The sequence below is a fragment of the Erpetoichthys calabaricus genome, chromosome 4, assembly GCF_900747795.2.
Source record: "Erpetoichthys calabaricus chromosome 4, fErpCal1.3, whole genome shotgun sequence".
Lineage (NCBI taxonomy): Eukaryota > Metazoa > Chordata > Cladistia > Polypteriformes > Polypteridae > Erpetoichthys > Erpetoichthys calabaricus.
The window spans coordinates 216,702,361-216,726,522 of NC_041397.2; the positions used below are offsets into that span (position 1 = coordinate 216,702,361).

At 38.9% G+C, this 24,162-nt stretch overlaps 1 protein-coding gene across 1 annotated transcript in view; it reads left to right on the forward strand.

Moving 5' to 3' along the window:
• The window catches only part of LOC114650569 (ubiquitin carboxyl-terminal hydrolase 35-like), a 75,105-nt gene extending 51,068 nt beyond the window's left edge, over positions 1-24,037 (forward strand). Inside the window, exons 6-11 of the mRNA XM_051926459.1 lie at positions 1,326-1,484; positions 1,733-1,932; positions 13,715-13,808; positions 14,080-14,186; positions 14,484-15,684; positions 22,959-24,037. Coding sequence (XP_051782419.1) covers positions 1,326-1,484; positions 1,733-1,932; positions 13,715-13,808; positions 14,080-14,186; positions 14,484-15,684; positions 22,959-23,108 — 1,911 coding nt within the window. The 3' untranslated portion in view covers positions 23,109-24,037. The remainder of the gene's footprint in view (positions 1-1,325; positions 1,485-1,732; positions 1,933-13,714; positions 13,809-14,079; positions 14,187-14,483; positions 15,685-22,958) is intronic.
• The last annotated feature ends 125 nt before the right edge of the window (positions 24,038-24,162 follow it).

The following is a 24,162-nucleotide window of genomic DNA, read 5'->3' on the forward strand; positions in this document are numbered from 1 at the left end:
ACAAGTGTATTGTGTCTCAGGGAGAATATTTTGAGGATGATTACGTTTTGTAAATGTTCAGAGAAATATATAATTAAAAAAAAAAATTCTCGTTATTTTTGGGTCCCCCCACGTATGTGTGTGTGTGTGTAAGGTAGGTGCCAGAGAGGAAGGACAGACATCCTGGCTGGGGTAAAAGAATGATACATACCTGGCCAACAGGCTACAGAGGAAGGACCGGGTGAACGGGCAGGCCAGGAACAGTTCATTCCTCCAAATGACAGGTTGCAGTGGCTAAACCCAATCAGGACACTCACAGGGTGGCATGGGAATTGAACTAGAAACACAGTCCTGTCGGGGTCTATGGGGACTGCCAGAGGGAGGACTGCACTGGTTTCCACAATACCTGCAAGTGCTCCAGACAACTTGGGCCTGATACTGGAAGCAGTTCCCAGGTCTAGTTCAAAAGAGATCCCGCTGCCTCACTTAAAGGCAGTGGGCAATGCCCTCTTGGAGGAGGAAGGAGAATTGTGAATGTCGTATTTTTGCTGGTGTTCTTGTAGAGAAGATGTTTTGTCAAATAAAAACCCTTTATTTGACCCTAGAACTAAGTTGGGTATTGCTGTGTCTGTGGTTTGGGGCTCAGTCGCGCCCCCTTGTGGTTATATATACTCTGTATAGATGCAGTACCTTGAAAAGGTTTTCAGCCTGCAAACTTATATTGTTTCAGTGTCTAAGCTTACAATATTTTAAAGAAGGAATTTACAAAATAGCGTTAGACATCCCTGGAAACTGTTGGGTCACCTGCAATTTTACAAGCTCAAGAACATAGCTTGCTCTTCCCCTGGATAACCTTTCTTTCCCAAATATGGCATATATGTGCACCTGCCTGTTGCCCTTCTGGGTAATTTGGCATACAAACAAGGGTTGCTGCCTTCCCAGCAGCCCCTACATTTCTGATACAGTATATGAAGGACCTCTCCTATAGTGCCAGTGTGGTTTCTTTTCTGGAGGCTGTTAGTGTACCCGATTTCTGCCCTGTGTCAAGTATGCGCTGTCCTGGAACCCCTGGCACTATATACTGTATGTACACAGCAAATTTAAATTAACACAGTATAGTTCTAAATAAACATTTTAAAGTGTATACACAGTTTGAAAACATTATTTCTATTTATACACTTTCATGTGTTTATTTAATGGTGCAGACAGATTTCACTGTGTTACTTACACACATATAAAGTGGTAAAGTTAGCCATATAAAACTACTAAACTTTGTACTGTATATTCTCGGTTTACATACTTGACTCTTGATGCTGCTTCATATAGTTTTTTTTTTTCCCTCAAAGTTGCTCCATCAGATTCCTCAGTTGATATCTTCACTCAGTAAAGAAGACTCAGACTCTGGGAGGGCCTGCCTTGCAGAAATCAGTGAGCTGATACATTGCCTCATATTCAGGTTTTCAGGTTTTCCAGACCTGTATGAACCTGTGCTGGAAGCACTGAAGGTCAGTCACATTTCATTTATACTAACAGAGAAAAAACACAAAATAGTATTGAACAATGTTTTGGGAACAAACAGCTATAGTTTTAACAATGTAGGGACACCATTGAAATAAATCTGTGCTAACTGTATGTGATTTTTGTTATGAACGGGTATTTGTGTGTACCATTTTGCTCTATTTCTAGGAATAATTTGTACCAAAAAATTTCTGTTGCTTCAGCTAGCTGACAGAATGCATTGAATGTCTTTCAGGCTTTTCCATCTCCCCATGAAAATCGAATTAAGAAACTTCTTAGTCAAAACACATGGACGTCTGTGCAGACAGAACTACCAGAGCCTGTGTGTTACACCCAGATTACCACCAGATCTGACACTGGCAAAACTGGCCTGGTCAACTTGGGCAACACCTGTTATATGAATAGCATTATTCAAGCTCTGTATATGGCTTCTGAGTAAGTAAAGAAAGCGACCTTTTCTCAGTGACAAAATAGCCTGTATATGAGTGCACACAGCTAAATGTATAATTTTAGCAATGCCTATTTTTTAAAGTATGAAACAGCTGTATGTTTGCATCTCCCAGTTAAGTTGGTGCATCCCTGAAGAACACTTTTGAATTGTTTTTATTGGCGGCAAAAGGCAGCTCTGCAGGCTCACTTTGACAGTACACATGAATATATTTATTAGGCAGATGCAAAATGGGCAGAATTTAGAATCAACTCACACACTCAGCAGATGAATGTATCTAATTATTTTAAAATTATAGATTTACTAGGGGGTCAAGCCCCCCTGGTGCCTTCGGCGCCCAACCTCCAGTTGCGGCCAGTCTGCCACTCAAGTTGTGAATAGGGGGCTCCTCTGAAACCCCCTCTTAAACGGTGATACAATGGGAAACAAATGCAGTTTTTTTTTACCTCGTCTTTGCGCGATCAGCTGCTGTATTGCTGCTGCTGACATGCTGTTTGATGTACATCTCACACGGCACTTCAAACATTTAAAAGCCTGTACAGTAGCTGTCCTACTCTTTGTCTCTCATTTCTGGCCCCGGGTGTGGTTAAATCTCTTGGCACTCTTCGTTAAGTCTTGTCTCGCAGGACGTGAGTTCTTGATATTTTTTAGTTTATAATTTAAAAACGGAATAAGAATCTGAAAATCTAACAACATCACATTAAAGTTTGATAAATTCTGAAAAGGATGATACCAAACATATATATGTAGGTTGTGGCACACGGCTGGGGGTGGCACCCAGCCGGTACGCCCAGGAAGACAGGAGGAGGGCTCATGCCTCCTCCAGACCACAAAGGGGCGACCGCCCTGGTTCCTTTGGGGGCTACGGGTACAGAGCTGGGAAGCTCAACCCTGTAGGGGCCTGTGGTCACCGCCAGAGGGCGCCCCCATGCCTGGAGAACCCTGAACCCCAGCACTTCCGCCACACCAGGAAGTGCTGGGGGGAAGACGAGTGGGGACACCCGAAGTGCTTCCGGGTACGCAGCCGGCACTTCCGCCACACTGGGGCGTGTTCATGGGAGATTGCCGGAACACACCTGGAGCACATCTGGGTGCTAATAAAAGGGGCCGCCTCCTTTCACAAAGAGGCTGGAGTCGGGAGAGCAGTTGGACAAGGTCTCAGGAGGAGACACGGAGGCGGTCTGAAGAGTGAGGCATAGTGGTTGGCCTGGACTTTGGGGGAGTTTGGGGCTGTGTGGCATTGAAGACTTTACATAATAGACTGTAAATAAATGTGTGTTGGGTGACAAAATGATGTCTGCCTGTCTGTGTCCGGGCTGTTCCCCACAAGGTTTTAAAATAAGCCCGATTTAAAGTGTGACAAATAACATGACATAAAAAGTCACATAAAACCATTGCACTTTTAGGCTTAGGATTAGAGAGAGAGAGAGAGAGTAGATTACTTTTTTTTAGAATATACCTTAATCTAATCTTTTCTGGTGTTTTCATGAGCAAATTTACACTTGCATATTAAATTGTATTAGTTATTTCATCAGAGAACCAGCTATCATATTTTTGTTCCTAAAGATTTTTATAACAATATATTCAAAATAATAGCAACAATAGAATGTTAGTGGATGACATTAAATACACACTTTTTATCAGTATTTTACAATTTCATGCAGTTAAAAAAGGTAACCTAAATAGGCTTGTGATGGCTCAATAGTTTTCACGGACAACAGGTTCCTATTCAAGTGGTGTAAAAATGGTTTTGATTGCTGTGCTGTTAGCTGTTGGTTATGGAAGGCCTATGACTAAGTGAAGTTCAGATTTACTAAACGTAACATTTGTGAAAGAAATACCAGACGGAAAGTTGAAATCTCTGGAGAGATCTTAAGGTAAAAGTGTTGCCTGCTTCAGGACACGATGGAGAGCAGGTTTGGAGCTTTGCCGAGAAAAATACTGAATCATTCTAAAGGGCAGATAATGCAGCTGAGATGTTGGAGCACATATTTGTTTGCTGTGTGTTTACAGAGCAATGTTTACGTAATTCCTTCCCTCTTAAATTCATTTCTGGATAAGTGACTTTTGCTTTTTTCTTTTTTTTTTACATTTACGATAAACTTACCTCAGGCAGCAGCAAATGTGAACTTTTGTACAAGTGGCTTGTACGTGCATGCCTGTCCCAGTTCTCCCAGTGTCTGACAAACTTGTACTGGGAATCTCGTTTTCCCATCAGGTGTAGCCATCAGATGATTAAATGAGGAAAACATGCAAAATGTACAAGTTGAACTGATGTCTTTTGAGGTACATCTGAAACTGTAAACTAATCTGTCATCATTAAAACAAAAATCAATTTGCTATATTCTAAATAAGTAATAATCCTTCCGCTAAACTAACTAAGCAAGATTGTGTATTTTTGTATTATTAACCAAAGCTTGGAAGTTGAACCAAGCATGCCATCATGTTTTTATTACTTTGATGCAGTGACATCGAATGTAGCAATGGTGACAGAGTCTGTGATTAGCAGCAGACATTGTTACTGTACACAACGGGCCGAGACAATGAAAATCAAATTCAAAATGGTGGCAGCCTATGGAAAAAGAACCAATAAATGGCACCATAATGAGGACATAAAATAGTAAAAAGTTGTAAAAGTGAAAAACTCAATTAGGAACAAATGCATTCATGACATCTACTCAGGACTTTTAATTTGTGAGTTATATAGCTAACCGCTACACATGTTAAATGTCCTCTTTCCCTTTTGCATGTTTTAACAAATGCTGATTTTTGAGTAAACTTTTACTCGTCTTGAAATGTACAGATTGACATGAGTGGTGTGTTATAATTGCTTGTTTTAGGCTTGTTAACTTTTGATGCATTGCACTTCTTGTAGTTGTCATGCTGAGATTGTGTATGAATTCAGAGTCAGAAAGACAATCAGGTAACACTCTTTATACAAAACACATTTAAAAATCAAACTATTGTCAGGTTTCAACCATGCAAATACTGTTTTGTCATTAATCTCATTTATAAATCTGCCACAGTATTCATTAAAGTGTCATGAGGTGTTTACAGTGGTACTACCATAAACTATTTAGAGTTTAGTTACTTAGTAGGAAAGTAAAAATTGATTGTTCCCTTATTGTCATTACTACATTTAAACAGTCACACTAAAATTGCTTTTTGTGTGTTTTGTGTTAAAGAGAAATGTCTACACAAAACAGGTCAAAATGTATTATAGTGATTTTAATTATATAAACATTTCCAACATTGATGAATAACTGCATCTCATCATTAAAGAATCAATAATACAGAACCTTTTGTTACCATCTGAAAATTCAATGTTATTGAATTATTTACAAGCCACACAAATATAGAATGCACTTTTCCGGAAAGCAAGTGATGAATTTTGCTTTAGGCCATAATGTATTTGCAATTAATCAAGTCTTTTCTAAATTGTATGGTACACCTATAGTATTGACTTTCAAATCACAGAATAATGGGGGTGAGGTCTGCATGGTTCGGGATGTGCGGATTCAAGCCCAGACACCATAGTTTACCAAACCTTACAATCAACAGTGAACTTATTGGTCTTTGAAGTACCAGAACAAAACTTGTTTCAAGGATAATGAATCTGCTGTAATGGTGATTTAAAGGGTTTGGATACTTCTGCATGAATATACTTTTAAAGAACAGTTTTCATCAGTATCAGCCTTGTTTTATATAGTATTGCATGTTTGCCCATGTTACTATTGTCGTTGCATCCATCCATCCATTTTCCAACCCGCTGAATCCGAACACAGGGTCACGGGGGTCTGCTGGAGCCAATCCCAGCCAACACAGGGCATAAGGCAGGAACCAATCCCGGGCAGGGTGCCAACCCACCGCAGATTGTCATTGTAATATACAACAAATTACTGACCCTCAAAACACTGTTAAAATTTATATCACATGGTATTACTATTAGTAATTTGGCCATTGCTTTTTCTAGAGCAATTATTAAATCACAAGTACAAACAATACTTACAGTATGTTACTCAGTGACTTCTTTTAACCTGCATAGTGAGTATTCACAGGGGCCTGATTTGGCAACCTAGTTGTTTCAATTTATTCTGCCATCCTGTATATAGCATTTGTTTTAAAAGAACACTGCACCCAAAAATATTTTTTATATGTCACTTACCCCATGTAGTTTTGTCATGATAGCCAAGAAAAATGTTTAATCTTGTGTTTTCATAGAGAATGGACATAACAACTTTTCTGAATGAGAGCCAATGGTCATCAATGCTGGGCAACAGCAAACAATAACAAAACAGCCAGGAAAAAGAACAAAAAACCTCACATTACTCGTGTTGCATAATCCAGATGTCAAATCATCCAGTCATATGCTCATAATAAGCAAAATACATGTATTTTTGTAAAAAAATATTGTTAAATAAATACCTCTGTGTGACGGCCTGGGTTGGCACCATGCTCCCTATGCATCTGGGAGCCTCTTGAGACCAAACTGTTGATAGTCATGAACTGAGATGAGCAGGACAAATGAGAACACACACATATCAAGAGGTCAGGTGCTTTTATTAAAATCAATCAAATCCAATGACCAAATTAAAGTGCAGTGCAACACGTTTAATCTTAATACACAATTCGCCTGCCTCCTCACTCACTCACTCACTCACGTCCGTCCAAAGCCGAATGCAAAGCTGCCCGAAAAATCTTACGAGACCGACATCCAACCCCAACATCGTGGCAGGCGGCGGATTTACGGCCGCAAAAATTCAAAGAGAAAGGCGACTTCGATTAAACCTCTAGAGGCCTGAAAGGCGATTTCGACTACAGCTCGAGGCCTAATTACGCATTCTGATTCAATTACGCATTCATTCAATACACCTATATCAGGTCTGTGGTGCTTATATTTATTACTATTCCATATTGTACTGGAACATTCATCATTCAATATTATACTATAGGCCTGGAAAATTCATCAACTAACAGTACAAGCCTGTACAGTGATGAGTAAAGCGGACTACAATCATTACAAAACAACTTCTTCGTTACTTATCATTTGTTCTTCATACACTGCAGACACAAACTCGTGCCCGTTTCATTTTACATTGTCGAAACGGGCTCTTTGTCTAGTAAATAAATAATCCATGAAATCAGTGAAATCTTTGGAGGTTAAAACAGTCCAAATAAATAATCCATAAAATGAGGTTAAAAGTCCAGAGATAGTCCTTTTTCTTTTAAAACATGCGCCCTCAATGCTTCCATCTAAAACCTGGTGTCTCCTCCTCTTATTCTGTCCAGACCATGCAGTAAGGGGAGATGCCCGCCAACAGGTGCAGTCCACCTTTCATTCCTGGCTTTGGTCCCCATTGCCAAGCCTCCTGTATCTATGGGGTGCCACACCAATCTGCACACCCGTCATCCACCGCCAGCCCCTCAGTGCTGCTCCTGCTCCACCAGCACAGTTCAATATGAGCAACCCTTTCTCAGCCCCGGCTCTTCTACCTGAGGCTCAAGCCCAACCACCTGCCTCCATTACTCTTTAACATGGGCTCTCCTTCTCCCGTCTCTTGCTCCTTTTTTTCTTCTTTAACCTCCATTCTCTCCTTTGAATTTTTTCTTCTGATCTCTCTTCCCTTTTCCCTTCTGTGCCGGCTCTCTTTATGTGGCCTGATCGGGTGCAGATGCGACTCTCTGCCTACTCTGCGGCGTGAATATGGCACCTGACTGATCATCGTTTTTAGAATCTAGCTCTATCTGTCCTTGTCAGATGCTTACTGCAGATTACTGTATCTTTCTCTAAAGCGGTTTTTCTTCATAAAGCATCAGCAGAATATGCAAAGATCAAAATGCAGCTCCATTTGTAACCTAAGGCAACTTTCTATATAGAGACACAAATGATCTATAAACCTGTGCTGTTAAATTACGAATTATCCACAGCATAATCATAGTCTTCCTGATGAGTAGTTAAATGGCTTAAACACATGAGACGGTATCTTTTACCAGCAGTCTTTTTCTAGATTTCCAAGTATCATCCCCTATCCTTGAGGTCAAATACTTTTTTTTTTATTTTATTTTCATGCTGTTACCTGTCCAAGCTGCATTTTTGCTTATACTTCTTCTACTATATAACTGTGTTACACATAACATTTTTTCAGTTTAATAAACTGTAATATTGCTTGTTCTCTGCATTTTTGCAGTAGTGCAAGACGTGTTGTCAAAAATGTCTATCTATAAATATCTATTCTGAAACAGTATCAGTGTTCATTTCCCTTAGTATCGATAATATCTTTTATCAGATGCAGTTTCCTGCACACTCCTTTTTTTTTGACTTCTTCTGTGATCTACTAGAAATAAACAAAATTCTGTAATGAGAGCTTCTCAAAAAATAAATACGTAAATATGATGTAATTATAGTAAACTACAATAATAATAATAATAGCAATCATAGTCATTTGTTTCTTAACAGCTACTAACTCTGTACAGTCATTTAAAAGACAAAGTTTTAAAAGCAACGTACTCAGACCGTGCTCACAAACATTTACTCAGGGAGTTTTCCTCCCTATTATGTTAGGATGATGAGCAGAAGTCCTTGAGGGTGTCACCATGGAAGACAATCGGAAAGCCCTGCTTTAGGCTACAGCGCTGTTTACAGGAGATTGACGGACTTGCATTGCGACAGTATTAGAGGCTCTTGAACAAGTGCTCTCCCTCAAGAGGAATCTAGTTACCTTTATTTTGTTTTTTTGTTTTAGATAATAAAAAGTTTTGATCTTCGGTTTTGCGTGCCTTTCTAAATCACTATCTGTGATACTGATACTTTTCAAAGTATTGTATCGAACTTGAGATTTTCAGTAGTATGACAACCCTAAGTGTAAGTGTGCATAAAGAAAGACTAAGTGGTCATTTCAGAGTATCGAGATCACCTAGTGTTTGTTCTGTTTTCTGTTCCTGTACTTACTCTGTGAAGCATTACAGTTTGACACTGTAGGCCGCTATGAGTCTTTCTGTAGACTTGGAGACAAGTTATCATGCTATAGTAGCTGTTTCCCAACGTTATGGAAAACACTTTCAATGCTATTTGTGCATGGACTGCAGCCAGCGTATACAACATGAATTTCTCTGTAGTGTTATTGAATGAATGCTGGTTTATCTCTCTTTGTCTGTAGCTGTGGATTGTGGATGCTAGGAATGATAGCAACATACCTTTATTTCAGGTTATTTATATAAAGAATAACAAAACACAAGTGTCACTTATTCTCATTCAATGTCATGGTTCCTACTCCAGCAATATCGGGCTCAAGGCAGGCACCAAAGCTTGTTGGTAGCTCTGCCCATTGCAGGGCCCTTCAACGATACCCTCACAATCACACGGGCCTAATGTGGAATTACCAGTTAGTGTAACAAGCCTGTCTTTGGGCTGTTGGAAGTAAAATGGCGTACCTGGAGTACCTGCCCATGCAGACTCGTGGAGAAGGAGCAGTGGATCAATGAAATGGAATATAAACAGTAGTAATGTACAATAATGAGGACTGAATCTGCTGTTGTGTTTTTCAGGAGAGGAATACGGCCAAAAGCATGTTTGCTTGCAGGCTGCTGTGAAAATGCTATTTTGATACTTCATTATCTTATATACACATTCACATTCCCAGAATAGATCCCAAAGAAACATTTTGTGCATGAGGTGCACTTTGTATGTGTGAGATTAGCTACACTATAGCTGGGAAATGAGGACGGAAGTGGGCACTAATGTTCTGTGTACTCATAATTCTACCTAATTATGGAGTGTTATACCTTTTTTAACTTGTGCCAGAATGCTTTTTAGTTCAGTAATATTTCAGATGCTAGCCACAGATATTGATCAGCAGTTCAAACAGCTGAAAAAGGGCATTATTTGCTTATTGCATTAAAGAATACTTTTGTAAACAGAATATTTAGCATTAGTTATATTGATTTACTTTATATTATTAGTAATTAAGCCATTTTGTTTTTCTTAAGCAATGAATAACACAGTTATCATGATAGTATTTACAGGAACAGAAACATGTACAGAATACTAATGACGTACTTATGAACCACAGTGATAAGCTCCAGCTAAATAGCAGAGAGCAAGTCAGAGGTTATCTCATAAAGAACAACGAACGGTGAGCACTCTGATTTCTTAAGGGATTTTTGGAAGGTAAACAGTTTAAATTACAGAATATGAAAGATACCAATAGAAAATTAAAAGGAAATCAAAAATGCTGTTATACCTCCAGACTATAAAATCTTATACAACCAAAGTATGTTTTATTTATTAAGAATCTGAAAGAAATAAAGACTGGTGTGAATATCCTACATGTTCTTAGAAAAATGTAGGACAGTGTATTTTTCTCATGATAGAGATAATTTTACAGCAATAAACAAGTAATTGTATTAATTTTAGAAGTATCTTTGGTCTTACTTACTTCCTTATGTCACAAGAAAAGTAGCCGACTGTAAACTTGACTCTATAAATCTGAGCAGTGGTTTGGGCTATTGAGGTCCAATTGTAACATTATTCGGCAGCCTTAGGGGGAAAAAGTGTGAAACAGAAACTTTGATTGCTTACATAATGATTACATGTACCACCTTCTAAATGCTGATGTTTAATTTGACTACTGTTAAAGATGAGAGAAAGAAAGAAAGAAGTACAGTGCATCCGGAAAGTATTCACAGCGCATCACTTGTTCCACATTTTGTTATGTTACAGCCTTATTCCAAAATGGATTAAATTCATTTTTTTTCCTCAGAATTTTACACACAACACCCCATAATGACAACATGAAAAAAGTTTACTTGAGATTTTTGCAAATTTATTAAAAATAAAAAAACTGAGAAATCACTTGTAGCCTTTGCTCAATACTTTGTCGATGCACCTTTGGCAGCAATTACAGCCTCAGGTCTTGTTGAATATGATGCCATAAGCTTGGCACACCTATCCTTGGCCAGTTTCGCCCATTCCTCTTTGCAGCACCTCTCAAGCTCCATCAGGTTGGATGGGAAGTGTCGGTGCACAGCCATTTTAAGATCTCTCCAGAGATGTTCAATCAGATTCAAGTCTGGGCTCTGGCTGGGCCACTCAAGGACATTCAGAGTTGTCCTGAAGCCACTCCTTTGATATCTTGGCTGTGTGCTTAGGGTCGTTGTCCTGCTGAAAGATGAACCGTTGCACCAGTCTGAGGTCAAGAGCGCTCTGGAGCAGGTTTTCATCCAGGATGTCTCTGTACATTGCTGCAGTCATCTCTCCCTTTATCCTGACTAGTCTCCCAGTTCCTGCCGCTGAAAAACATCCCCTAAGCATGATGCTGCCACCACCATGCTTCACTGTAGGGATGGTGCCAGGTTTCCTCCAAACGTGACGCCTGGCATTCACACCAAAGAGTTCAATCTTTGTCTCATCAGACCAGAGAATTTTCTTTCTTATGGTCTGAGAGTCCTTCAGGTGCCTTTTGGCAAACTCCAGGCGGGCTAACATGTGCCTTTTACTAAGGAGTGGCTTCCGTCTGGCCAATCTACCATACAGGCCTGATTGGTGGATAGCTGCAGAGATGGTTGTCCTTCTGGAAGGTTCTCCTCTCTCCACAGAGGACCTCTGGAGCTCTGACAGAGTGACCATCGGGTTCTTGGTCACCTCTCTGACTAAGGCCTTTCTCCCCGATCGCTCAGTTTAGATGGCCAGCCAGCTGTAGGAAGAGTCCTGGTGGTTTCAAACTTCTTCCACTTACGGATGATGGAGGCCACTGTGCTCATTGGGACCTTCAAAGCAGCAGAAATGTTTCTGTAACCTTCCCCAGATTTGTGCCTCGAGACAATCGTGTCTCAGAGGTCTACAGACAATTCCTTTGACTTCATGCTTGGTTTGTGCTCTGACATGAACTGTCAATTGTGGGACCTTATATAGACAGGTGTGTGCCTTTCCAAATCATGTCCAACCAACTGAATTTACCACAGGTGGACTCCAATTAAGCTGCAGAAACATCTCAAGGATGATCAGGGGAAACAGGATGCACCTGAGCTCAATTTTGAGCTTCATGGCAAAGGCTGTGAATACTTATGTACATGTGCTTTCTCAATTTTTTTATTTTTAATTAATTTGCAAAAATCTCAAGTAAACTTTTTTTACGTTTTCATTATGGGGTGTTGTGTGTAGAATTCTGAGGGAAAAAATGAATTTAATCCATTTTGGAATAAGGTTGTAACATAACAAAATGTGGAAAAAGTGATGCGCTGTGAATACTTTCCGGATGCACTGTATGTTATCTTTAGTTTTATTTTTTGTTATACAAATTTTACATTTTCATCTGTGGCACCATACATCTATTCAACTTTGTAAAGAAAATATAGAGACTAATTTCCTAAAAAAGAAGGCACTACAATTTTTTGTCCCTTATAAGATTTTGGCATATTATAAGCCACTTTAATGCTTATATGTCTGTCATGATGAAGGAGAGCTGGGTAATTTGCAAATAAATACTGTATACTCTACAATTTACAAGCATAGTACATGCCAGAAAATAACCCTCAGAAGATTTTGAAAATGTAATTGTTTTTAATTTCAATAGGAAAATAATTAATGCATTCCTAGGTCCTAAAATAACAAATTCCATTAATTATTATTAGTATTTACTTATTTGGTGATGCCACGGCAACTTGTTCGGGGATATAAATAACTGGTTACAATTCTTTACAATTTCATACAATTAGTTACATTCTAATAAACACACCTACGTCAAAAGGTAACTGAAGCTATCAAAACACACTATAAAGAGCCATTTTCTCAACATTAAAGACTTATGATATGGCTGGCTCCTCACCGACTTACATCGAGATCATTCATAGCTGCTGCATCTCATAGGGTTTACACTTAACATTTGCAAACAAAGCAAACATTTTCAAGCAAAGTACCAATTTAGCATGGAGCGAACAGATGGACAATGGCTGAATTCGCATGGATTTTAGCTGTCTATCCTGAGAAGAATCCCTAGATCAGGCACTGACAGTGATTAGCAGTAGGGCTGATTAGGGTGAGAGCCTGGATTTATGAGCTCTCCTCAGGCAGGCACTGGAAGCAGATGGCTAAGTTGCATACTGGTCTGCGGTGTTCCAACGTGACGCATTGATGCCTTCTGTGGTACGCTTGCTGCTGCTACTACCCTTAGTATTATTATTATGAAACTGTTATTATTGATGCCACCATTACAGCAGGACACTCACTGCTTATGTGCACAGAATTTGCACTTTAATTAAAAAAACATTGGAAGTGACTGTTTCACTCATTTCACTCTTATTGAACCACCTAGGACATTAGAGCATTTGAAAATGAGAAAGTTCTACATTACATGTAAATGTTGTGATAGGAAAGTATAAATGCAATCAAAGTTTCTAATGTAATACCTGTTTAGTCATGCTGAATACATTTTACTTTTATATTAACGGTCTATCAGGCATAGCTGAATGACAGGGTTTCATCTTTATTTGTGTTGATAGTTGGCTTTATTTTTCACATTGATACTGTGCAATTTTTTAAATTACTTCTACGTACTCAAATAGAAGTTGTCTGCCATTTCAGGGTTCATTTACTGACTTTCATACAGAATGCATAAAATTTCTGCAGTCCTTTTTTGGAAATTTCATCTGGAAATTCACAGTTGTTTTTCAAGAGTTAAAAAAAATATATTTTGTATTTAGATGACCTTAAATGTTTAGCAGGTTTTGGATAATGGAGGATTAAACGCATTTTTTCTTGTTTTGCTCCCTCAGTTTCCGGTACGCTGTGATGACCCTGAAGCAGTGTAGTCGTTTCCCATTGATGATGAAACTACAGCAACTTTTTGGTTTTCTGGAACTCAGTCAGGTTTGTGTATTCCAGTACAGTTTGGAGTCAGTTTTTTTTATTACTAACAGACTTTTTTTATGAAAAACAAAATAATGTCCTAATATTACAGTTTACCAGCAGTGTCTTTTTGAAAGCGCTGTATCAAAGCGAGATTCCTCAAAAAACGACTGCTGAGACTCTTCTATAAATACTGCTGGCATATAAGTGATTTAAACACAATACTGTGTAATTTAAAGGACATACATATTCAGAGTAATAGATTTTCTCTGTAAATTATTTCTCTTTCTAGCGGCCATTTATTTCTCCAAATAAATTTTTGACTGCATCCTGCCCCCCCTGGTTTAATGTTGGATCTCAACAGGATTGCTCTGAATACCTTAAATATCTCCTGGACAAGTAAGTTCTCAATTATGTTGCCAAGACAATTGTCTAGCCACAAAAAAACAAATAAAAAAACAGTTAATAAGTTCTGTCATATTTACAACTATAATACAATATAAGGAAATGCACATTTACTTCACAGTAAAATTGTAAAATGCTGTCAGTGACTTTTTGATTGTGTGTATCCGCATGCTTAAGAAGCACAATGTCTGCTTATCGCCATGTTCTGTAGAATTGGTAGAAATTGGCTATTCTGACTTATATCGATGTAGGCATTTTTATGTTGCTTTCCACATGTTTTGCTTTCTTCAGGCTGCATGAAGAAGAGAAGACCCTTAGACAAGTGTCTTTCACACAAAGTGGTGTGCAAAAAAGTGAAGGCAAAACACTGATAGAGCAAATGTTTGGTGGAAAAATGGTAACTAGAATTCGGTGTCTTTGCTGTCAGAATGTATCATGGAAGGAGGAAGTCTTTACAGATTTGTCCTTGGCCCTGCCACCACAAGATATCTCACTTTCAAAGAGTTTTATTATTGATCCTTCTCAGACTGTGGTAGAAAATACGGAGCCATTGCATGTAGTGTCTACCTTGGAACAACAAAGTCAAGTGCCTTCATCGCCAAGGAGAATTAGAAAAACTTTAAAAGACACTACTTCAAAACATGAAAGAACAACTATTGGAAACATTGGTGGTGTACATTTAAAAACAACTGACAAAAGTGCTAAAATGGATTCATCCTATCCGGGATCGTCACAAGAGCAGCCAAGCCTTCCACATTCCTTAAGGTCAATACCAGATTTGATTAATTTCTTTCTTTCTCCAGAAATGTTGACGGGGGAAAACAAATATCATTGCCAGAAGTGCTGTGCTTTAACAGACGCAGAGAAGGTAGTGGAATTAACTGAGGGTCCTCCTTATCTCATACTGACACTTCTTAGATTTTCATTTGACCTAGGAACTATGAGAAGAAGAAAAATTCTTGATAATGTTTCAATCCCATTAGTATTAAAGTTACCAGTCTGGGATGTGTCTTCATGTGAATCAGGCAGAGTTGGAACAGACAACAAACATCACAAGACCATACCTCCTGCAGATGGCTGCGCTTATGTATCCTTGACCTATGATCTTTGTAGTGTTGTTGTCCATTCTGGTATTTCTTCAGAGAGTGGACACTACTATTGCTATGCAAGAGAATGCAACGGTGGAGTTGGTGGGCCTGAAGTGATTCATAGTGACAAGGAAGTGGTTAAGGCTCCAAGCAGTCAGAAATCAGCAGAACGCCAGTGGTTCCTTTTTAATGACACTCGGGTCTCCTACTCCTCCTTTGAATCTGTTAGCAATGTAACAACTTATTTCCCCAAGGATACGGCTTATGTCATGTTTTTCCGTAAGAGATTATTGCCAGTGATTGAAAACAAGAGCTTCTCAACTGCTGAGAAGATGTATGGAGAAATGCCACTGAACAAAGAACTTAGTGAAAGAATTTCCAAAGACAACTTATTATACGCACAGGTAAGAGTACATTACTTTTTATTAGTAAAATAAAGACGAACATGGCATCATACTGAGAAAATAATCTTGCTATTCATTATCCACCTGACACTCATAATGCCATTTGTCAGTGTATGCTAAGATTATTTGTTATTATGTTTGAACAGAACTGAGATGTTTATCTGATCTAACAGTAAGCTGAGCAGCAAGGATAAACTGTTGTTCTTTAAGGTGTTTGGCAAAACAATAACCTGAAATATAACCAAAGCTTGACTGTTGTGAGAACACAGTCTCAGAATTATTGTGAGGCGAAAATAGACCAGGAGATACAAAAAACCACGGTCAAAAAGGCAGACAGAGGACACAAGCAGGAAAGACGAAAGGATCGAAATATCAAAACCAGAGAGTAATGCAAAAATCAGATCAACACTAGTAGCCAGTATGAAGTGTACACAGGGAAGGAATACTGATTCTCCATTCCAAAATCCCTTCAAAACGGACAATTTGTTGCTGCTGTCTGCTTGTTCTCTGTGATCAATATGGGGTGTCACACTGTTAGCCAGTGCTCTGTTTTACTGTACTGCATTCTTGTAAAGATCACGGTCATTCTTTCACTGTATCAGTAACACTATAAAAGACAGTACAAAGAACTCTTTTATCTTCTTTCTGAAATGTTCCGCCTTCCACTTTCATCATCGCTAGGAACAAAAAAATATTAGTAGCCCATGTTTTAACTTGGGCTGTCCACAAGGAAGATGGAGATGAAGATGGTGTGGAAGACATATTGATACAAAGTGTGATGTGATACTTACTGCAGTTTTACTGGTTTATAATCCTTGCCCCCTTGATGATGACAATCTAGATCATTGAGCAAAGTATGTAGATTGTTTTCAGTGAAGACACAGAAGATGGCGAAGACTAGTAACACTTATGGATTTCCTGACGGCGAGGGTTTTACAATCTATAGATTATAAACCAGCCACAGTGAATGTCAGGATCTCTCTAATAGAGGTTCTTAATGAAGAGTTTTAAGGCTTGAAAAATAGTCTTCAATATAGCCAAGAAGAGAACGAAACCATTATTACAGACAACCGGCGTTTAAAGAACATTCTTAAGTCTCTCATTTTAAAAAAACTAAAAGGAAACAGACAGTTGTACGTTTATACTTACAGACATATAGCATGCACAATTGGATTTTCACTGGATAACCCAAAGAAACATGCTTTAGAAAACATGCTCTGGAAAGAATTCTTCAACATTTAATGCAGATAACAAACAAGAAAAAGAAATGTTTGATGAAAAATTTGATGACATGTTAAAAGATGCCAAATAATAAAGCACCATTAGTGATGGCTTGTCGGTAGAATTTTATAAATAGCTGTGTAAGTAAGGATGGTTAGAAATAAAAAGCAAGGCTCAATAATTTCATCTTTTATGAATACTGCTCATGTTTCAAGTTTTCTGAAATCAAGTTAAGATCTAACCTTACCTTCAAAATACTGGCAAATATCATTACATAACAGAAATTATAAAATCAGCAAAGCAGTAGCTACTGACATTACATAAGTTACTTCACACATAATACATTAAGGAAGGAACGTTTTAATATTCACTGTATTTATATATATATATATATATATATATATATATATATATATGCGTAAATAACAAGGTGGAAGATGATAAAGAGTGGGGGTACTGTGGTGATCCCCATACAACTGAAAATAAGCCACAAAAGAAAGAATGTAGCAAAAATAAATCATAACATCTTTTCAGATGAGAGTCAGGAGTTGATAGCTTCAAGATGGAGGTGGAGCCGATTTTTAGGCAGGAGAACAGAAAGATGTGGGTTCAAGAGGTTGGGCAATGGAAATGATGTCATTGGTGGTTTCACTGTCAATTGCTGCTATTGCAGAGGGAGGAAGAAAAAAGTCACTAGGCGACAGCACTAGCCTCTGGCTCGAAATGTAATCACCTTTAGACAAGCCCACACATTGTATATGTATATGTGTGTATAAATATCAAACGTGTGCATGGGAGACACACACATATACAGTATATACGCATACATATATACATAAATATATATATACACACATACGTATACACATATATATATATATATATATATATATATATATATATATATATATATATATACACACACATACACACCTACATATATACATACTGTATAATATATATATATATATATATATATATACTGTATATATATATATATATATATATATATATAGTGAATAAGGCGCTATATAAGCGCCCGACCCGGCACAGCTTCACACTGAGGCACGTGTAAATGGAACAGAAATCTTTTATTTTTCTTCACCTGTGGGGCACGTCTTCCCCGTGAACCCCACAGGTATAACACAGTCCCAAAGCACCTTACTATTGACACAACAATCCTTCCGCTGGCACCACTACTCTTCTCAGGCAACCTCGTCCTCTTCCTCCCGATTCTGGCCCATTAGTGGTGGATGCTGGCCCTTTTATAGCCCACCCGGAAGTGCTCCAGGTGCTTAATCACCTGTGGCTAATTGCACCTCCGGGCGGGGCTGTAGAGATGTCCAGGTGGGCTCCGGAATCCATGCAGCACCCCCTGGCAGCCATCCCAGATCCCCACAGGGTTGTGGAGAACTCCATCTCCCAGGAAACCCTGCGGGAAAGAGGCACCATCGTCAGCCAGGGAGCGTCCCGGGGGAGGTAGTGAGGAGCCCATGGCTGCTCCCCCGGACCATATACAGCAGGGGTGTCCCGACCGGGCATTGGACCCGGCCGTCCATTACAAATATATATATATATATATATATATATATATATATATATATATATATATATATATATATATATATATACATACATACACACACTCACCAGCCACTTTATTAGATACACCTGTTCAACTGCATATTAACGCAAATATCTAATCAACCAATCACATGGCAGTAACTCAATGCATTTAGGCATGTAGGCATTGTCAATACAACCTGCTGAAGTTCGAAGCGAGTATCAGAATGGGGAAGAAAGGTGATTTAAGTGACTTTGAACATGGCATGGTTGATGGTGTCAGACGAGCTGGTCATAGTATTTCAGAAACTGGTGATCTACTGGGATTTCATGCACAACAATCTCTAGGGTTTACAGAGAATGGCCCAAAAAAGGGAAAATATCCAGTGAGCAGCAGTTTTCCGGATGAGAAGACTTGTTAATGCCAGAGGAGAATGGCAAGACAGGTTCAAGCTGATAGAAAAGCAACAGTAACTCAAATAACCACTCATTACAACCAAGGTGTGCAGAAGAACATCACTGAACATACAACATATTGAACGTTGAAGCAGATGGGCTACTGCAGCAGGAAACTACATTGGGTGCCACTCCTGTCAGCTAAGAACAGGCAACTGAGGCTTATACTGACACAGACTTCCCAAAATTGAATAAGAGAAGAATGGAAAAATATTGTCTGGTCTGATCAGTCTGCTGTGAAATTCAGGTGGTATGGTCAGAATTTGGTTTCAACAACATGAAAGCATGGATCCATCCTGCCTTGTACCTGTTGTTCAGGCTGGTGGTGGTGGTGTAGTGGTGTGTAAGATATATTTTCGGCAGACTTTGGGTCCCTTAGTACCATTTGAGCATTGTTTAACTTCTACAGCCTACCTGAGTATCGTTGCTGACTATGTCCATCCCTTTATGACCTCAGTGTACCCATCTTCTGACGGCTACTTCTGGCAGGATAACATGCAATACCACAAAGGTCAAACCATCTCAGACTAGTTTCATGAACATGACAATGAGTTCACTGTACTCAAATGGTCTCCACAGTCACCAGATCTCAGTCCAATGGAGCACCTTTGGGATGTTGTGGAATGGTAGTTTCGCATCATGGATGTGTAGTTGAGAAACTGCATGACGCTATCATTTCAGTATGGACCAAAATAGAAGAGGAATGTTTCCAGCACCTTGTTGAATCTGTGCCACAAAGAATTACAGCAGGCAAAAAGGAGTCAAACCCAATACAAGAAAGGTGTACTTAATAGTGGCCAGTCAGTGTATATGCAGACTTTTACTTTAACACTAGAATTCCTGAAGCCTACGAAAAAACATTGTCAGCATAGCACTGTCAGATCTAAACACTAGTGTGGTGAATTGCTCGTGTACTGAAGTGACTTTAGCTGCAGGTGGAAGTCCCATTTAACTTTATGGTGCCAAGCAGAGTTGCGTTGTGGTGCAGCAGTCTATTAGCCAGTGAAAGCGCTGTGAAGAAGCTGTCTGTTGCTACGGTCCTGCCTTAAGTACTCAAAAAATGGAGCGCCCGGTCTCAAACCTGAGACCTTTGGGTTATAAGGCAGCAGTTCTTACCTCTGTAGCATTCAAGAATATGTGTAAACTCCCTGTCGATTGACATTTGAGCCTGAGTTTTTAACTCATTGACAGCCACATGTAAATCAAATGCTTTTTTTTTTTCTTTGGTTAAATTCTTGAATAAAAGCGCATGTGTTTATTTGATGTTTGGACTAAAGTCCACACACATTATACACTTCTTGTCATTATTAGTATAACATGGAAAAGTTTCTGCTTTAGGTATGTGTTCAGCAGATCTTGTATTTCCTTTCATCCTACACCAGATCTTTGTAGACATGGAACACACATGAAATGCATGTATTCCAAATAACGTTATACTGTATTATTTACCCTATACAACTCCACACACTTCACACACATATAAGGAGCCTTGGCTTGAGCTGGGAGAGCTTTTTGCCCCAAGCTGAGCTCCGTCAAGGCAGGGGATGGGACAGCAGACTGCTTGCTGCTTGTGCTGATCGACACATTGACAAAACAAAAGACGCTGATGGAGAGGTGCAAATGAATATAAGGTGGGCCGGGATTGCAAGTTTTTTCATAGGCTTCAGGAATTCTAGTGTTAATAGTCCTGTCAAAATAATTCTGGTGTAAAAATTATAAAAAAAAAAAAACTGGATGTAGAAAAGGCATTTAATAAATTCAAATTAAATTTTCTATTGGTAGTATTCCAGAAATTTGGAATTGAGCACTATAAAGAAATGTCCTGATGAAACCGTTCATGCTCAGCACTGACCGCTCTGCGATTTCTAGGGAAATGTCTGGAATGTTATGAAATGTCCACAGACAGTAATATAAACATTTCGATCTTCAATTTAACTTTAAAAAACGTGTACACCTTATAGGGGTTTATATACTAAAAAAAGACACAACTCAAAAACTATGAGTTGTAGGACAATTCTGAGTATATTTCTGAATTCATCATGAAAAAGTACTTTTAAAAGCCCATGTTGTTCTATGAGAAAATCTTTGTTGACCAGTGGAATTAACCAAAATTAACATGAGCACATTTGTGGTTTCTCACAATACCGGGAGACTGAGCACTTGATGTGGTGATGACTTTACCTGTCAGGCGTACATCACCAGTATACAAGAGAAGCACAAATTGGTGTGCCCATTAAAGTCCAAGATGATACCGCAGTAAAAATGTTTCTTGACAAGTGTATTTTTTAGATTTTGAGGTTCTAATCATGAGGATTCCATTTATGTTATTTTCATGTTTTGCTTTGTAATTTAAAATTGAGTTTTTGTTAATTTCTTTGTTTTTTTATTTTGAAGATCACGTGACAACAGTTGCCTCACGGATGACGTAACGAAAGCTACAATATAAACATGGCAGTGATTGCGCTATACATTAAACCTCCAGAGGATGAAAAAACCTTTTGATTTTCAAAGCAATAATTAGCTTTCTTTCCAAGTAGGCCTAAAGTTAAGATTTACAACATTCCTCTCTATCTGACTTTTGATTTTTATTTTGACGTTTCTTGTTCCTGTTTTGGCCTCACCCAGTATTCTAACACCAGCTTGTCTTTTTGACCTCAATTTCTCAGTCATCTTCTGGTTGTTTTATTGTCAAATAATCCCAGGCAGACTGCATGTCATAGGAAATAAATACAATGATATAAAACATAACATGTCATAACATTTTGAACCTGAATTTTTTTGTTTTTCAAGGTTAGACTTTAGTAGAACTGATAAATCTACCAAAACTCCAGCATGTACATTTCAGGACATGTAGTGTGTTGTCCCTTTTACTGCATGATTTATATACAGCAGAATCCTGATTTTCCAAGGTAACGTGGAACGACGCTACCTCCTGGCCACTGCAGTGGCGACACTTTGCAGATTAGTTGAGAACCGACACAGAGACGGTTCAGGTGATGTCACCAGGGAAGCGCCCGGCTCACAGTGGTCAGAGACAGGCTACTGCGCAGTGTGACGGATGGACATCTCCATTTAGCTAACGCCGCAAAGTGCTCACCTCTGAGCCAGGGTGCGTGGGTTTGTAGTTCCCACTGGCAGTTTGTCACAGAGCTTTGAAATGTCTAACCACAAAACAGTGGAGCATGCGCACACGGTCAATGCTGGCTACACACTGACAATAGCCAAGGGTGATAGGATAAGCGAGTCATGCCCACATCCCCACAGCGTCACCAGCTCCTTGGCCACTTGCTTGGTGCATTCGATGTTGAAAGTACCAGATTTATAAACTCGGCACAGTATTTATGAGAAAAGGAGTGTATTACACTTGCAGGTTTGCCTCGGATAATGCAGAGACTTGGTAAATCGAGGTGCGGACAACTGTGGTTCTATCGTAGCTGCTGATAATTTGTAATTTGAAATATTTATGCCACTGTTTAAATAAGTAGTTGTATCATGTGAGCAATGTCATGTTTTGTAGTGCTTACAACTGCGCTTTTATTTCACCTTTAACTTAACTACGGTGTGACCTAAGCCTTGAATTACGGCCATTTCCAGAGTCACTTGATCAGATACTGCTTCACATGGATCTTATTGGGAGAAGTGCGCCTAACAAATTTCACCGCAGTCTGTCAATGCACAAGCTATCTGAGGGGCTAAAGCAAAATAAGTTTATATAAAAGCACACAACAAAATAAGGGGAGTTTGGGAAATGTTGCATGTCTTGTTTCTGTCAGTCTCTCTATTCATTCATGTGATGTTCTTTCTTGATTATTCTTATGGTCTGCTGTTGTGTTCCTTAGTTTGCCTTTTTCTCTTTTGTGTCTCAGTTGGGAGTGCAGGACAGGTTTGGTTCTGTCCATTTCCAGTTTATTCTCCTGGTATTCTTGACTGTGATAATAAAACATTTACTCAAAGGCAAATAAGTAAGCTTGAAACCAACGTTGAGTACATTCATAATTTTTGTAAGCAGCACTTTTGCTTTCGTTGTTTCTTAGGAGCGAGAAAGAGAAGAAAGACGGAGAGCTGCATTCTCGGCGACTGAGACTGGCCCTCCAGTGTGGCTGAAGCGGCACAAAAGAAGTGGTGCGGACTGTGGGTGCCTGAGCTCCGGGTGCAGATGGCACTTCAGTCACTTTGTTCTTTAAACTCGCTTCTTAAACGGTAGACTAGCTGAGGGACTAAACACCTCGTGGGTCAGCATACTGTTTGATTCTGTTTTAGCACATTGCCACTCTAGCAGAGACGAGTTGTATGTTGGTCAGACATGCAAATACTAATATCATGCTGCTCTGCACATGTGACAGCACTACTGCTGCTATTTATTGGTAATTATAAAATATAAAAGAATTGTTTGGGGTGGTGGGAAAGCACAATGCAGTTCATTTCCATTTTTCCCAGTATATACAGTACATTTGTTCTAATGTGTCGATGGAGTGCTTTAATACTGAAAGTAAGTTTACCCAATGGCTCAAAGGGGCGTTCAAATGAGAAACAAAGTATGGAGAGCCTTTTTCTGAATTTTAAAAGTAAACGCAAATGCAGTAAACAGGAAGAAGGTCGCTTCTTAAACACATTAATCCATACGCTGAATATGTAGACAGGCTTTTGTTCTACTAGAATGTGTAATGTTTAAATAAGCACATAATTACTTACCTGCCTTTTAATTTAGACAATCTTAGAATAAATTGTGAACCACCACATGGGGCGTCGGACAAAATTGGAAAAAGAGGTACATGTGCTAAAACGGAAGCTTTTTATATATTTATTAAAAATGTCCTACTCCATTATAAAATACTGTGGTACCTGGGTACAAAATAATAACTGTAATAATAAACTATAGTGCCTTTTCAGCAAACGTCTCTCTAGGGGATCTGCTGCAGTCAACTTGCAGCGCACATTTATTATTCTTGTAACATGGCTTATGCAGCGTCTTAATAAAATGTAATGATGGTTAAGAGCTTGTGGTAGACAAACTGGAGGAGGTATGCCACTCATTTCCTCTCCATTTTAAACAAGATTGTGTGATATAACTTGATATATGACAGAATGAAGTATAATAAATGGTTTGAGATTTGTGCCACTTGTTAGTTTTATTTTACAATTTCTAAGTATGGATTATGATGACAAGTAGATAGACAACAATGTCTGACAAGAGCTGACTGCGGCTTGTTCACAGATGGATGGCAGGTATGGTGCCTT